Source organism: Miscanthus floridulus, chromosome 5, assembly GCF_019320115.1.
Source record: "Miscanthus floridulus cultivar M001 chromosome 5, ASM1932011v1, whole genome shotgun sequence".
Classification (NCBI taxonomy): domain Eukaryota; kingdom Viridiplantae; phylum Streptophyta; class Magnoliopsida; order Poales; family Poaceae; genus Miscanthus; species Miscanthus floridulus.
Genome location: NC_089584.1, coordinates 82,015,755 through 82,028,112, shown reverse-complemented (window position 1 = coordinate 82,028,112; position 12,358 = coordinate 82,015,755). Strand labels below are relative to the sequence as shown.

At 46.2% G+C, this 12,358-nt stretch overlaps 3 protein-coding genes across 4 annotated transcripts; 2 read left to right on the top strand and 1 right to left on the bottom strand.

Annotated features, from left to right (window-relative positions):
- Positions 1 to 488: 488 nt before the first annotated feature.
- LOC136452463 (probable ubiquitin-conjugating enzyme E2 37) lies at positions 489 to 3,291 on the top strand. 2 transcript variants are annotated; one of them, XM_066453082.1, is made up of 8 exons: positions 489 to 566; positions 825 to 985; positions 1,082 to 1,151; positions 1,272 to 1,377; positions 1,511 to 1,609; positions 1,713 to 1,835; positions 1,942 to 2,080; positions 2,174 to 3,291. In XM_066453082.1, exons 2-8 carry the CDS (start codon positions 850 to 852, stop codon positions 3,115 to 3,117), a joined length of 1,617 nt encoding a protein of 538 aa, XP_066309179.1. In that variant the 5' UTR covers positions 489 to 566; positions 825 to 849; the 3' UTR covers positions 3,118 to 3,291. The 2 variants fall into 2 exon arrangements, with proteins under 2 accessions (XP_066309179.1, XP_066309178.1); XM_066453081.1 differs by having other exon boundaries at positions 1,942 to 3,291.
- Positions 3,292 to 3,609: 318 nt separating this feature from the next.
- LOC136452462 (protein GAMETE EXPRESSED 3-like) lies at positions 3,610 to 7,150 on the top strand. The gene is made up of 10 exons (XM_066453080.1): positions 3,610 to 4,046; positions 4,118 to 4,299; positions 4,488 to 4,817; positions 4,916 to 5,162; positions 5,448 to 5,732; positions 5,837 to 5,923; positions 6,032 to 6,070; positions 6,139 to 6,198; positions 6,276 to 6,415; positions 6,511 to 7,150. Exons 1-10 carry the CDS (start codon positions 3,932 to 3,934, stop codon positions 6,988 to 6,990), a joined length of 1,965 nt encoding a protein of 654 aa, XP_066309177.1. The 5' UTR covers positions 3,610 to 3,931; the 3' UTR covers positions 6,991 to 7,150.
- Positions 7,151 to 7,659: 509 nt separating this feature from the next.
- LOC136452461 (kinesin-like protein KIN-8A) lies at positions 7,660 to 12,059 on the bottom strand. Its single transcript, XM_066453079.1, has 7 exons — positions 10,943 to 12,059; positions 9,833 to 10,094; positions 9,472 to 9,522; positions 9,284 to 9,376; positions 8,846 to 9,202; positions 8,074 to 8,757; positions 7,660 to 7,963 (listed from the first exon to the last, which is right to left on the bottom strand). Exons 1-7 carry the CDS (start codon positions 11,773 to 11,775, stop codon positions 7,922 to 7,924), a joined length of 2,322 nt encoding a protein of 773 aa, XP_066309176.1. The 5' UTR covers positions 11,776 to 12,059; the 3' UTR covers positions 7,660 to 7,921.
- Positions 12,060 to 12,358: the final 299 nt, after the last annotated feature.

The following is a 12,358-nucleotide window of genomic DNA, read 5'->3' as shown; positions in this document are numbered from 1 at the left end:
GAAAACGGCGCCGCCCGCCGGAGACTGCGGCGGGTCGTCGGAGGGACCTCGACGGCAGCGAAGGTAACTCCACCATCTTCTTCCTGCCTGATCCAATCGTATATTCTCGATTTTTAGGGAATCTCTCCTTCCTCTCAATCCCTCCCATGGCGCCACAATCCTCTCCCTCCAGTGGAGCCCCTTCCTCTACTGAAAATCCCGCCCCACCTGCCTCCCCCCATGGTTGCGTCTCCTTCCCTCCCTACCTCTCTCCTATGGCGCTCCCTCCCCTACTATGCAGCATGTCCACTCCTTTCTTCCCCCTCCCTCTGCGTTACCTCCCCTCCCATGGCGCCCCTTCCTGTACAGCAAGCACATCCCATATCCCCATCCACTACCCCTCTCCCATGGCTGCTCCCTTCCCCTCTTCCTCTCATGGATTTCCCTTTTCTCCTCCCTCCCATGGTGGTTTTCCCTATTTTTATTAACTGTAGAGCATGAGCAAGGTCAAACTTGTTGTTCCTTTCTCTGATTCTGTACGTGAATCACAGGGGGAGTAGCATTCTGCAGTAATCAATCAAGCGAAGGTAAAGTTTAACATATCTAATTTTGGGTAATGTGTTCTCCTTTTGGCTGTACAATGTAGACATCCAAACGGAGCCTTACTACTAACCGAGAGTATTTAAAAAAAATCAGATATGCGGCTTTGTGTTCACCTGCTGTGGGAAACCGAGCACCCCCAAACCCTAATTAAAGTTATTTGTGTTCTGATCTAATCTAATTACAAGTGCATACATGTAATATACTGTTCTGAAGGAAAAGTATACTCTGAATTTTTGGTCCAGGGTAGAATTTTCTGTCAACCACGAAATGGCTTTTGCCGCAAGGCTGAATCTGAGAATGCAGAAAGAGATTAAACTTCTACTGGATGATCCACCCCATGGGGTTTCGCTTAATCTTTCTGAAGATGAAAATGTCTTATCATCATTATCAAGTATTGAAGCCAGTATGTCCTTTATATTCTACTATTTTTTATTTACTTTTAATCATCTCTAAATTTTCACTGTAACTTTGTATGCTGATCCCTACTCTTTAAATCAAGGAATTGAGGGTCCTGAGGGGACGGTTTATGCTAATGGAGTTTTCATTCTGAAGATACAAATTCCTGAAAGGTGCATCTTCTTTAGACATCAAAACCAAACCCCTATGCCTAACTGAAAAACGTGAAGAGAACCTCATGTATATCCCCCTATAATATCATTTCTGATATTCAAACTTTTGTTGAGACCCAGGTATCCTTTTCAACCACCCAATGTGACTTTTGTTACTCCCATTTATCATCCCAATATTGACAATGGAGGACGCATTTGCCTTGATATTCTGAATTTACCCCCAAAGGTAATCGATAGGAATTGCACACATGCTCAATGATAGCTTAGAAATCTCAGAAATTCATATTTAGTTGAAATTTCAGAAACTCTTATTCGTAATCACAGCAGTCTTTGTCATTGATGATGATGTTGTTGCACAGGGAGCCCGGCAACCATCACTCAATATTGCTACTGTTTTGACAAGTATTGGCTTGCTGCTAAGTGATCCAAACCCGGATGATGGGTTGATGGCTGAAATAGTAAGAACATTTCAGTAACAGTTGCAGTATGATAGGGGTATGCTGATAAATAATGCACTTGAGCTCATCATCCAACTATGTTTCTTCTTTTTTTCTGAGACAGAGTCGAGAATACAAATACAACAGACAAGTTTTTGACATAAATGCTCGGTTATGGACAGAGAAGTATGCTAGTCCTGCTGCTGTTGCTGCTAGTGGTTGGAGTTCTGTAGATGCTGGTGTCCTGGTAAACAAGCATTCAACTTTCGTTTTGCTAATTTTGTGTCCCGACATTATAATATAACTCTCTATATTTTATTGAGAGTTGTTTTTTTTTCTTTCTGAAATTCTAGGCACAGAATACACAAATGGAGGATACAGATAGCCTGGGATCACTGCCAAATACTTCTCAAAAAGTTTGTGAAGGGAGTCAAAGGAAGATGCGGTTACTGGGACAAAAGTTATCACTAAAGTCTGGAAGATCTGAAGAGAGTATGAAAACTGTCAAGCAAGATCCAGTTCCTAGCCACTTACCATCCATGGCAGGATCCACCTATCCTAATGCTTGTTTTTCTGATGCTTCAGGCAGACAGAATGATACATCAGAGAACGTGTCTGTCAGTACTGCTAGTGGAGTGGTTTCAAATAAAGGTCACCAAGGCAATAAAAACGATTTGCAGTTACCTGGCCAGAGTCTTTCTGTTACCTCAGAAGCCTCTTGCGAAAGCAGTGATGGCAGTGATATGTTACTTAATCATCTTCCAACATATGCATCTGCTGCTAAAGATCACGCCATGCAATCTTCTGATGGCATTTTAGAGAATAGTTCGGCAAGGAGAATTGGTGGATCATCAGCTAGTACCTATACAGCACCGGAAGGAAACCGAAGGAATGTCAGGGCACTGAAGTTGTCACTGAAATCAGTGAAGCCTGAAAAGAAAAACGACAATCAAAATGAAAATATGGCTCCAAACCATCTGTCTTCACAGTCAGGCTTTAGCTATTTGCAGAAAAGACCCTTAGATGCTGTTTCAAGGAAAAAGTTCAGCGGAGGTCCTGCACTGGTTCAACAGAATCCTAACACTGAACAGCAAGCGTCAAACACTAACATGGTATCAAATCAAGAGTGCAATCAAGGTCTAAAGATGCAACGTAGGAGGCTGTCACTGAAATCTGAGCTGCCTGGAGTGGACAATGCCTGTGGAGAGGAGTCTAAGCCACCCAATTATCCTCTAAGCGACAAGAAACTCAATGAACTGCCATCAGCAGCAGCAATCCCCAAAGGTGAGCCCGTGGCACCCAATGAACTCCCATTGTCGGCACCAGCAGTCCTGAAAAGTCAATCCAAGGCTCTTGGCTTCGCTGGTGGACAGAAAGACTCCAGCTCAGACAATTCCTCCGCCAAAGAAAACACAGTTGCCATCGAGAAGGTCATCGTTTCAGATAGTGAAGACAGCGCGGACGAACGTGAAAGGCCCCCAAGATCAAGGCTGTCATTGATGCGGAGACGATTGGCTGGAAAGTTTTGAACCTAATGTCACCACAGAACTATTTCTATGCTGCGTTGTAAATTTTTGGAAGATGAGTATGCGAATTTGCTCAAGTAGATTGTGCCTGTGTTTGTGGTAGATCATGCCATGTTATATGTGTTAGAGAACTCTGTCGCCCTACAACGTGGTGGGGGATGCTCTGTTGTGGTGGCATTCCTTGTGTCGGTAACAAAATTTGAAGAACTAGATTTTTTGCCTATGCAATTCAGTTTTAGCAGCTATGTATGTAATCTATAATGCATTCGACCAGTATTGGTGGTTCTATTTTTTTAATCAGATGTCTCCGAAGGGCATGCACAAGTTGACAACTGACAAGAGCCTTCACCTTCTATGGAGTAGCTATTTTTTTACACTAATAATCTCATTTTCACTGTGAGTTTGGCGCAGAAAAAGCGCTCGGCTAGTAGTACTACATGGCCGAAGAGCGCAAATGCGATTAGGCGCTCGTTTACCCGGGCACCAGTTACAGAAGGAGACGGCGGTTCTGTGTCTCCCTAAACTGTCGCACGGCGCCGCTCGTGGGTCTATTCCCTGCGCAACCACCTCCACCGGCGCCGTGCTCTCCGTCCCGGCATCGGCCCCCTGACTCCGCCGCCCACGGTCGCTGCCCCCGGCGTCCTCCGCCCCCGGCCGCCGTCCCCCCTCACTTGCGCATTTGGATCGTGCGTGCGCCTCTCTCCGGCCCTCCGCCGTCCAGGACTCACCGCCCCGGCCCCGCGTTGGCCACAGCACCAGACCAAAGCAACTGCCCCGTCCGTTCTTCCATCTCCGGGTGCAGTACGCTCTATAAGCCATGGCCACTGGAGTGATGTGGTCCTTGTGCCTGCTTGTGTGCTTCCTGATCGGCGCGGCACGATCGGAGTCGCGGGCACTTCAGAAGCTCGACACCGGCGGCGGCGCCGAGAACGGTAAGGCGGCCTCATGGCTTGAATGATTCTGCGTTTCTGCCGTGCCCGTACGCTGACGGTTTCCCTTGCAGCTCGCGCGCCGCCGGGACCTGCCCGTGCCCTCTCGGCCCCTTCCATCGCGCACGATGGCCGCCTCGTCGCCTGCTCCGGGAAGTACCTCCTCGGGTTCGAACCCAACGGGTCCTTCGCCTGGATCGTTCCCCTCGGCCACATGTGCAACGACAGCATCAGCCCTGTATTCGAGGGAGAGCAGGTAACCAATCATTCAAAATCAGAAGTTCTGCATGATCTGAGTATATATAACACATTGTTAGCATATATGAAATGCTAAGCCTGGTATCTTCTCCTTCATTTTAACGAGGAAACATGAGCCGATGAGCGTGATGCCTGATGGTCAGTTGTGTTTGTTGGCTGTTCAAATTATTTGTGTGCGTTGTGCAGGTGTATCTGGTGGCAGAGGACAAGGTCATAAAGGTCACGCCACGGAACGTGCACACTGCCGAGCCAGCATTGGAGGTTTTCTTCAGCCACAACACGACGTCAGGGAGGTCCGAGGAGATCATTGGCCTGGCCATCAGTGGCAGCTACTCGTCTCTCTTCCTCAACATCAGAAACCGGGGACTCTTCACCTTCTCGCTCCATGGCGAGCTCCAATGGAGCGTTGGGCCTGCGCTTAATTTGTTCGATTACCATCTTGGTTGCAAGAGAAACGTCTCCGGCTGCTATTTCGATTCAGCTCCTGTTCTTGATCAGTGCGAGGGGGCACTTTATGTAAGGCCCATACCAGTGCATATTATTATGGTTTACACTTGCCATAGTTTTGTCCACTTTCTGTACTAGCTCATTTTGCAACAACCATGTTCTTACAGATATCGAACACTGAAGGCCAGCTCTATTCCCTATACGTTGACAACCGTGGGATCAGATGGATCCAAGACTTGGGTTCACACGGCAAAGTGATGACAATTGCACCAGGAAACAGTGCGTGCCTATACATCGTCTTTCCACGGAAGTCTATCGTGGTGGGGATTGATGTTTCGACAGGAAGCATTTCTTGGACGCAGAATATTGGTCCAATCAGTATTGAGAAAAACTTACCAACTGTCGATTCCAATGGTAAAGAAATATCTTATATCATTATAAACAGGGCCATATTCATTTTTTAGCCATTTTCAATGAATTTCACTGTATCAATAGTATTTTCCTGTTCCACTATTCTCTTAGAAGAATTAGTTTACACCCTAGTCGGTTATCCATTCTTCTTGTTTGCTATAAAGTCATCAATTTGCTATCTCAAGCAGTTTTGACCACACCTATGTACTAGTTTGCCATATGCTGTCCTTTTCTATTCGAGTTTGCTGTATACTTCAGTAACGGTAATATTTTCAATTTATGTAACAGGTTGGATGTCAATTGGTTCGCTAGATGGGACCCTCTACTCGATTTCTCCTGATGGTGACATGAGAAAGTTTCTTGCAAAAACAGCAAATGATTCAGTGATCCATGTAGGTCCAGTCCTTGACTGCTCAGGATTTTCCATGTATGTCGCTAAGACCATAGTGGAAGGAAAATTAATCCAGACAGTTGGTGATTATACCTATGTATCGGCGAAGAAGCCATCATTCATTTTGTTCACGTTGTTGGCTCCGGCAACTGGAACTGTTTACTGGACTGGAGAGTATCCTGGTTTGTTCCTTTTTATGCCTATATAAGTCATTTTGAAATGGCAATGCCATTCTTTTCGTTCAAAGTTATATTGAATATCACATGAGATATTGATTGTCTTCCAGGGGAATTATCAAATTTGCTGTCCAGTAGTGATCTGAATGACTTTACCATAGACGAGACTGTTGTTCTAACTCTTCTATCTGCAGCAAGTAAGTCCTTGTATATATATATACTGGAATTACACATCTCAAGTTAATTGACACTACAATATTCCAAATCAACTAATCTGCAACAACTTCCTCTCCTGAAATTTCTAGAGACAGGGATCAGCAACACCACGCAGTGCTACAAAAGAAGTATGTTTATCTTATGCATCACATTTGTTTGTCGGCATAATGTGGTCCTGACTTCCTTGTGTTGCTAGGGCAAAAGATTGCTTGTATTTGCAGGCAAGCCAAAGCCAAGTTTGTGCAGGCTGATCCAGGTGAAGTTCAACTGCTTCTCCTTCTGCTTTTGTTTCAAAATTACGTCATTACTGACTGAATGACTTCTGTCGATTAGGAGAACCTAGCTATGTTCTATTGTTGATCTTCCTACTTGTGGTAATCGTAATACAAGCTGTAGCCATTTTGTTTTGCTGCATCTTTTGGAGGAAGAAAAGGCTCCAAGACAATGGATTGCAGAAGTTCCTGGAGAAGAGGGTATGCACACTGGAACCTGTGCTTATCCTCCAATTTCATATTGTTCAGACTTTATAGCTTCTCCTAGGCCTCACTTCCATCTCCTGAAAATGCAGCGCTCACTTCACAGCAAGAGGAGAATCTTAGGAAAGAAGATCTTGGAGCTCGAGCAGAAGGCAGCTGAAGATGCCTCGTCAAACGAAGCTTTGGGACAGCTGGGTGAAATGGTGAAAGCCAAGGAAGGAGTGGAGAGAAAGCTGTACGAATCATACAGCCTTGGCAGGGACGAGCCCAGCTTGGAGCAGCAAGGCTCCTCCTTGCCACTGTACCATGACAAGTACAGGAGTCATTCGTTCCACAGCTCACAGAAAGAGAGCATTACGATTTTCAACATGCTAAGTGATACTTCTAGTTCAGAGGATGGTACCAGTAGCTGCTCTGATGATAGCGAGAGTTGCAGTGGTACGAGCTCTGGAGAAATGGAACTGGATGAGTCTAAGTCAGCAGAAGAAGCTGGGCCTTCCAACACTGCAAATGTTGAGGAGGGTGTTCAACATGAACTAGAAAAACAGCACCAGCATTGCAGCGCCCCATAACCCTTGTTGCTGGAAGGATCAGAGCTAGAATTGATTGCAATTCGTAGCATTTCTGGAAGGACAATATATTGTTTGTTGAAGACATTGGGAGCTACGTGTAGTTTCAAATATTGGTGTACATTAGTTAATGATATATGTTCATACGAAGCATATGGTTATCACAAAGAAGCAGCTTGCAAAAACCCTTAAAAGTTCATAATATAAACTTTTTAACATATAGCTATGAGGTCTGCTACTACCCCCAACATAAAATTAAACTTGTACATGGAGAAAAAATAACTTGTACATGGAACAATTGAAATAATCTTATTTTTAATTTTGCCTTCATTTTATTATCTTGGTCACTTGAGTGTACAGGTTGATACTGAAAATGTTTATGATCTCCACTTGGACAACCTTCAGAAATGACAAGAATGGGCACTGCACACATAGAAAACACCAATTCCCTAAGCTGCTTAAAATTATTGCTGCCTCTCTGATTTCAATAGCAGTTAGTAGTAAGATGGAAAAAAATATAAGTTTAAGCAGGAGAGAAAAAAAGGAAAACTGTGCCTCAAGTTAATTTAAAAATCAGCTCATGTATCTCCCGTGAGCAAATGTTTACAGTTCCAGTAACTTAATATGGATAAAAAAACTAAGAAAAAACATTAGGATGGATTTTGACTAAACTCCAATTAATATGAACATCTCTGTCCGTTGTAGGCAGTAATAAGATGGAAAAAAATAATAAGCTTAAGCAAGAGAGAAGAAAAGGAGAACTATGCCTCAAGTTAATTTAAAAATCAGCTCATGTATCTCCCGTGAGCAAATGTTTAAGGTTCCAATAACTCAATATGAATAAAAAATGTAAATAAACATTAGAATGGATTTCGACTAAACTGCAATTAATATGAGCATCTCTATCCACTGTAGGCAGTCTCTCCTGTGCATCTTAAATGTTTCGATGACTGGATATTTGCCGTGCAAATCCTGGCTGCAAGGAATTGAAATGCAATGAGAGGCGTCAATAAAAACTAATACAAGCACTCAAAAGCCTCCATTAATCTTGTGTAAAGCAAGAACTAAAGAGTTATATGCATATACCTGAAGCAGCTTGGAAGAACCTTTCTTCGGTGTCTCTGTTGCTACATGGCTTCGAGTCTTTCTTCCATTGGCAGCAAGAACTGAAGGGCTGTTGCCTCCGATGTCCGAGAAAGTACGCTTCTTTGCAGTTGGTGCTGGTGATGTAAACCGGTGGCTGGGGCTTTTCAGCTCGCTTGCAACTGATGGGTCTCTCTGTGCCTTTCGCTGGCTCGCCCTCGTGGCAACTCTTCTATCACATGTTGCTTCTTCACAGTTGCTAGGAGCCTTCCTGTTGATCAAGTCACGGATGAACTCGTCCTTATTCTTTAGCTGTAATATGTGCTCCTTTTTCATCTTCTCGATCTCAGACTCCAATGTCTTCACTTTCCTCTGCAGCTCCCTGACCTGTGTGTTGTCGTCGGCTGTAGGCCTCTTGGAGTCTAGTGTGTTGAAGTGGTTCCCAGCCAAGATAGATCGTCTGGTATTTCTTGGAGTTGAGCCTGGAGTTGCAACGTGAGACGAGGGAGCAGGAGATTGTTGTGGCAAGGTTTTTGAAGCAAGTAACTGAGCCTGGGCAATCAGTACTTTCTGTTGTTGCTTCGCCAACTGCTCCCTCAGCACACTGTTTTGCTTCTGAAGCTCCAGTACAAGCATAGTTTTAAAATCTGGTTGATCCAGAACCTCCTCATTCACAGTGGTTTGGGTCTGCAAAACAATAAGATGATTCCACTTTGTCATGAGTTTTACCTAGTATAGTGTGCAATGTTTTATTCACAAATTAACAATCTCAAACCTTTGTTTTTATCTCCTTGGCACGATCAGCCCAATGAAGCGTGTTTTGTGTCTCGCCGAAGGAAAGATGAGAGGGGCTAATGTTGGCAATCATGACGGTGTTGCAGGATCCTCCAAGTGAGTCCTTCAAGAGTTGGGTTAGCTTGGAATTGCGATATGGTATGTGTTTCTTACCCTCCACAAGGGCATTAATGCAACTGCTCAGTGCAAGAAGAGACCGGTTAATGTTTGCTCCTTCAATCGACCTCTGTGTGCGTTGATCTGTTGCCAGAGCTCTTTCAGATCCAGCAAGATCAATGAGAGACAGTTTTCCGACTTTTAGGTTAACTCCATCCAAGGATCTATATTCTACGGCAACCTATAAATTTCCAAAGGTTGGTGGTGAGTGGTTTTACTATAGAAACTATTTCCCCTAGGTTAAGTATGTGTATGGATTTACCTGCAGTACGGCATGAGAACGTGATGAGGTCTCGTTTACTCGAGTCGGTTCAGTTGTTCTATTCTTGTTGCCTTTCTGAAGTAATTCCATAACCTGGAAAACAAGCATATATAATCAACTAAGAAGATTCCTCTCATTTTTGCTTGAAAGACACTGGAAGCTAATCATGCCCAAGAAACAACACATACCTCGTCTGTGGAGTATACACTTCTTTGGGTAAGACCAGCAGCAACAGTTCCCTGAAATGCCGCATATTTTTTTGTTAGAATAGCATTATTAAGGAGGCTTATCAAAACATGTGGAGAAAATGTACAAAAAGGGCATATGTTCAGAACTGATGCATTTGACTACTCAATCCACTGATAATAATTAAATTTAGTACATACATACCATTGTCTGAACTGAGGATTTTCTACAACAGGGTTAATCTTTTACCATATCCAGTACTTACAACTAACTACTAGCTAGGAATCACAATAGTAATTAAATTCACTGAACAAAACTTGCTTTCCATAGTTACAACATGGACAAGCATTTCAGTTCATGTACCTGCTTATCTTCTCTCAGGTTAAGGGGGCTACCAGGAGACAGCAAATCCCTCACCGTCTCATTGTATATCTCGAGGTATGACAGCTTAATTGAGTGATTCCTCTGCGTCACCTTGGAGAAAAGATCATGTATTGCAAGCACCATTACGCCGGGGTTTTCCATTGTCCCAAGCATGGTGTAGGTTTTACCAGCCCCTGTAGCTCCATAGCAGAACACTGTCCCATTCCTACCTTGCAGAACACCCTCCACAAGGTCTGCTGTTCTGCAGGACCAGAAATGGAGAAATGAATTATGGGCAGATATTATCTGGTGTATGATCTCATAAACTAGTACAGTTTCATAAGTAAATTTCATTGTCATCATAAGATAACTAAGGAAACAATAATATGAAAATTGGATGCAACATTTGAATGAAAATTTTCCATGAATTTTTGACATCAAATAACAAACAATAGTATAAATCTGTCATGAAGTAGGACATGAGTGCCAAAGGGCGCCTAGCTCGGTCGGTTAGGTGACCCAGCGGCACTCCGCAGGTCCTGGGTTCGACTCCCCGTGGGAGCGAATTTCAGGCTGAGGTTAAGAAAATCCCCTCGCCCGTCCCCAGGTGCCAAAGCGCAGTAGAAGGTCCCGGCCCGGTTCTCACAGGGTTACGGCACCTCCTGCGTCACGATGGGGGCGGGGGTTCGGGGGTTTTCTTGATCTGTGTGAGAAGATCTTCTTCTTAAAGGGAAAACCCGGGGGCCGTCATAACCCCCCGCAGGTCAAGTTTTTTTTTTTAGAAGTAGGACATGAGTTTTTTTCCCCCCATGGAGTTTTCTTCATCAGGTAAGCAAAGCACTACTATAGTTGCCATGACATGAAAATCCAACATAATCTTATCAACTTGTGTGCATCTAGTCTGAATTTTGCTTGTTATCTTTCATAGCAGATTTCTTTCATAGCAAATTGTGCTTGTTATCTTCACATGTAAGAAAAATAGTACTAGTCTGAATTTTTTGTCTTATCCGTATCGAGATGAGTAGGCAATAATATGGAATGTGTGCATCTAGTCGAAAATTGGGTGCTCCCTTTGCATTTGATGTAAGTGTAGGATTTTTGTGCTCTTACGAGGTGCTGTAGACTTCTGCCTGCGTCGTCGAATCAGGGAAAACCGAGTCGAAGCAGAATTGGGAATCGCGCACACGCTTCAGCCGGAGGTAGTCGTTCTCTGAGGCGAACTCCGTGAGGGACACCTCCTTCCTGTTGACGATCTTGACGCAACTCCTCGACCCGGCCTCCTTCTCCTTCCTCGACATCGGGCGCAGCCTCACGAACACGAGGATCCGGCTCTCCGCCGCCTCGGCAGTGCCGGCCCCGACCTCCCCGGCGGCCTTCACCTTGCCGCCCACAGCACCTCCCAGAGAGAGTTTCCTCGCCGGTGGCGCCGGAAGCACTGGGAGCGCCGGCACCGCCTTCTTGATGGGGCAGGACATGGCGTTGGCGCCGCGGCCCACCACGTTCTCCTTCGCCTGCGGCGCGAGCAAGACAACGTGGCTGTCGTTGGACGGCACTCGCTCCTGCGGAGGAGCCACGTTCTCCCTCAGCACCGCGGCCTCGGGGACCAGAGCGAAGGCGTCGTAGCGGCGCTTGGCCACCCTGCCGTCCTCCTCCTCGGCGTTCTCGTCGTTGGCCACCTCGGTCGCGTTCAGGCACCGGATGCTGCGGCGGAGCTGCCGCGCGGCGGCCCCTCCGCCCTGCGACGCGGCGAGCAGCTGCTTCTGCTTCTGCTGCTCGTAGTCCTGGGTGAGCGCGCGGAGCTTCTCCTTGAGACCGTGGTGGTGGTGGCGGCTCTTGCTCGCGTCGTGCCTCGGAGCCGGCGCCGCCGACGCCGAGCCCCACGGCAGCGCGCCCGCGCCGTCGCCGTGGGCCGCGGAGACCCGCGACCGTGTCACGACCGGCATCTGATCTCCTCCTCACACCAGATCTGAGTGTCGCAAGCCGCTGCTCCGCCTCAGCATCGAACCGCGCACCCTTCCTCGAGACAGGAGATCCAAGAAACGAACTTTCTCGGAAAATCCTCCTCGAATCCCAGAGAAGATGCTCGAACCAGCGCACCGAATCGACGATCGAGTTCCTCAACGCTGGGGAGCAAAATAGACCCTCAAATTTCGCCAAATCTTCGGGCTCGATGGGGTTTCTGGGGTTCTTGATCTGGGGGACCTGATCTGGGAGGGATTCAGGGAGAGGCTTTCGTCTGTTGCAGAGGGAGTGGTGATAATCGGGTAGCTGGGGAGCGAAAGGAAGGCTCCAGGACCGTCGGATCAGTACTCGCGCGGGGACGGACGGCGGGTTTGAAATCCCAGGGAGGGATCGGGCTCCAACGGTCGGGTCCGTAGGCTGCAACGGTCGACAAGAGCTCGCTGGCAAGCGGGGCCCGCAGGACAGGGGCCCATGGTGTGCTCATGTACATTTGACTTGGAATGGCGGTCTTAATAATTTCATGATGGTGCGGCGGATTAGCAGCCGGTAATTTGACTATCGACG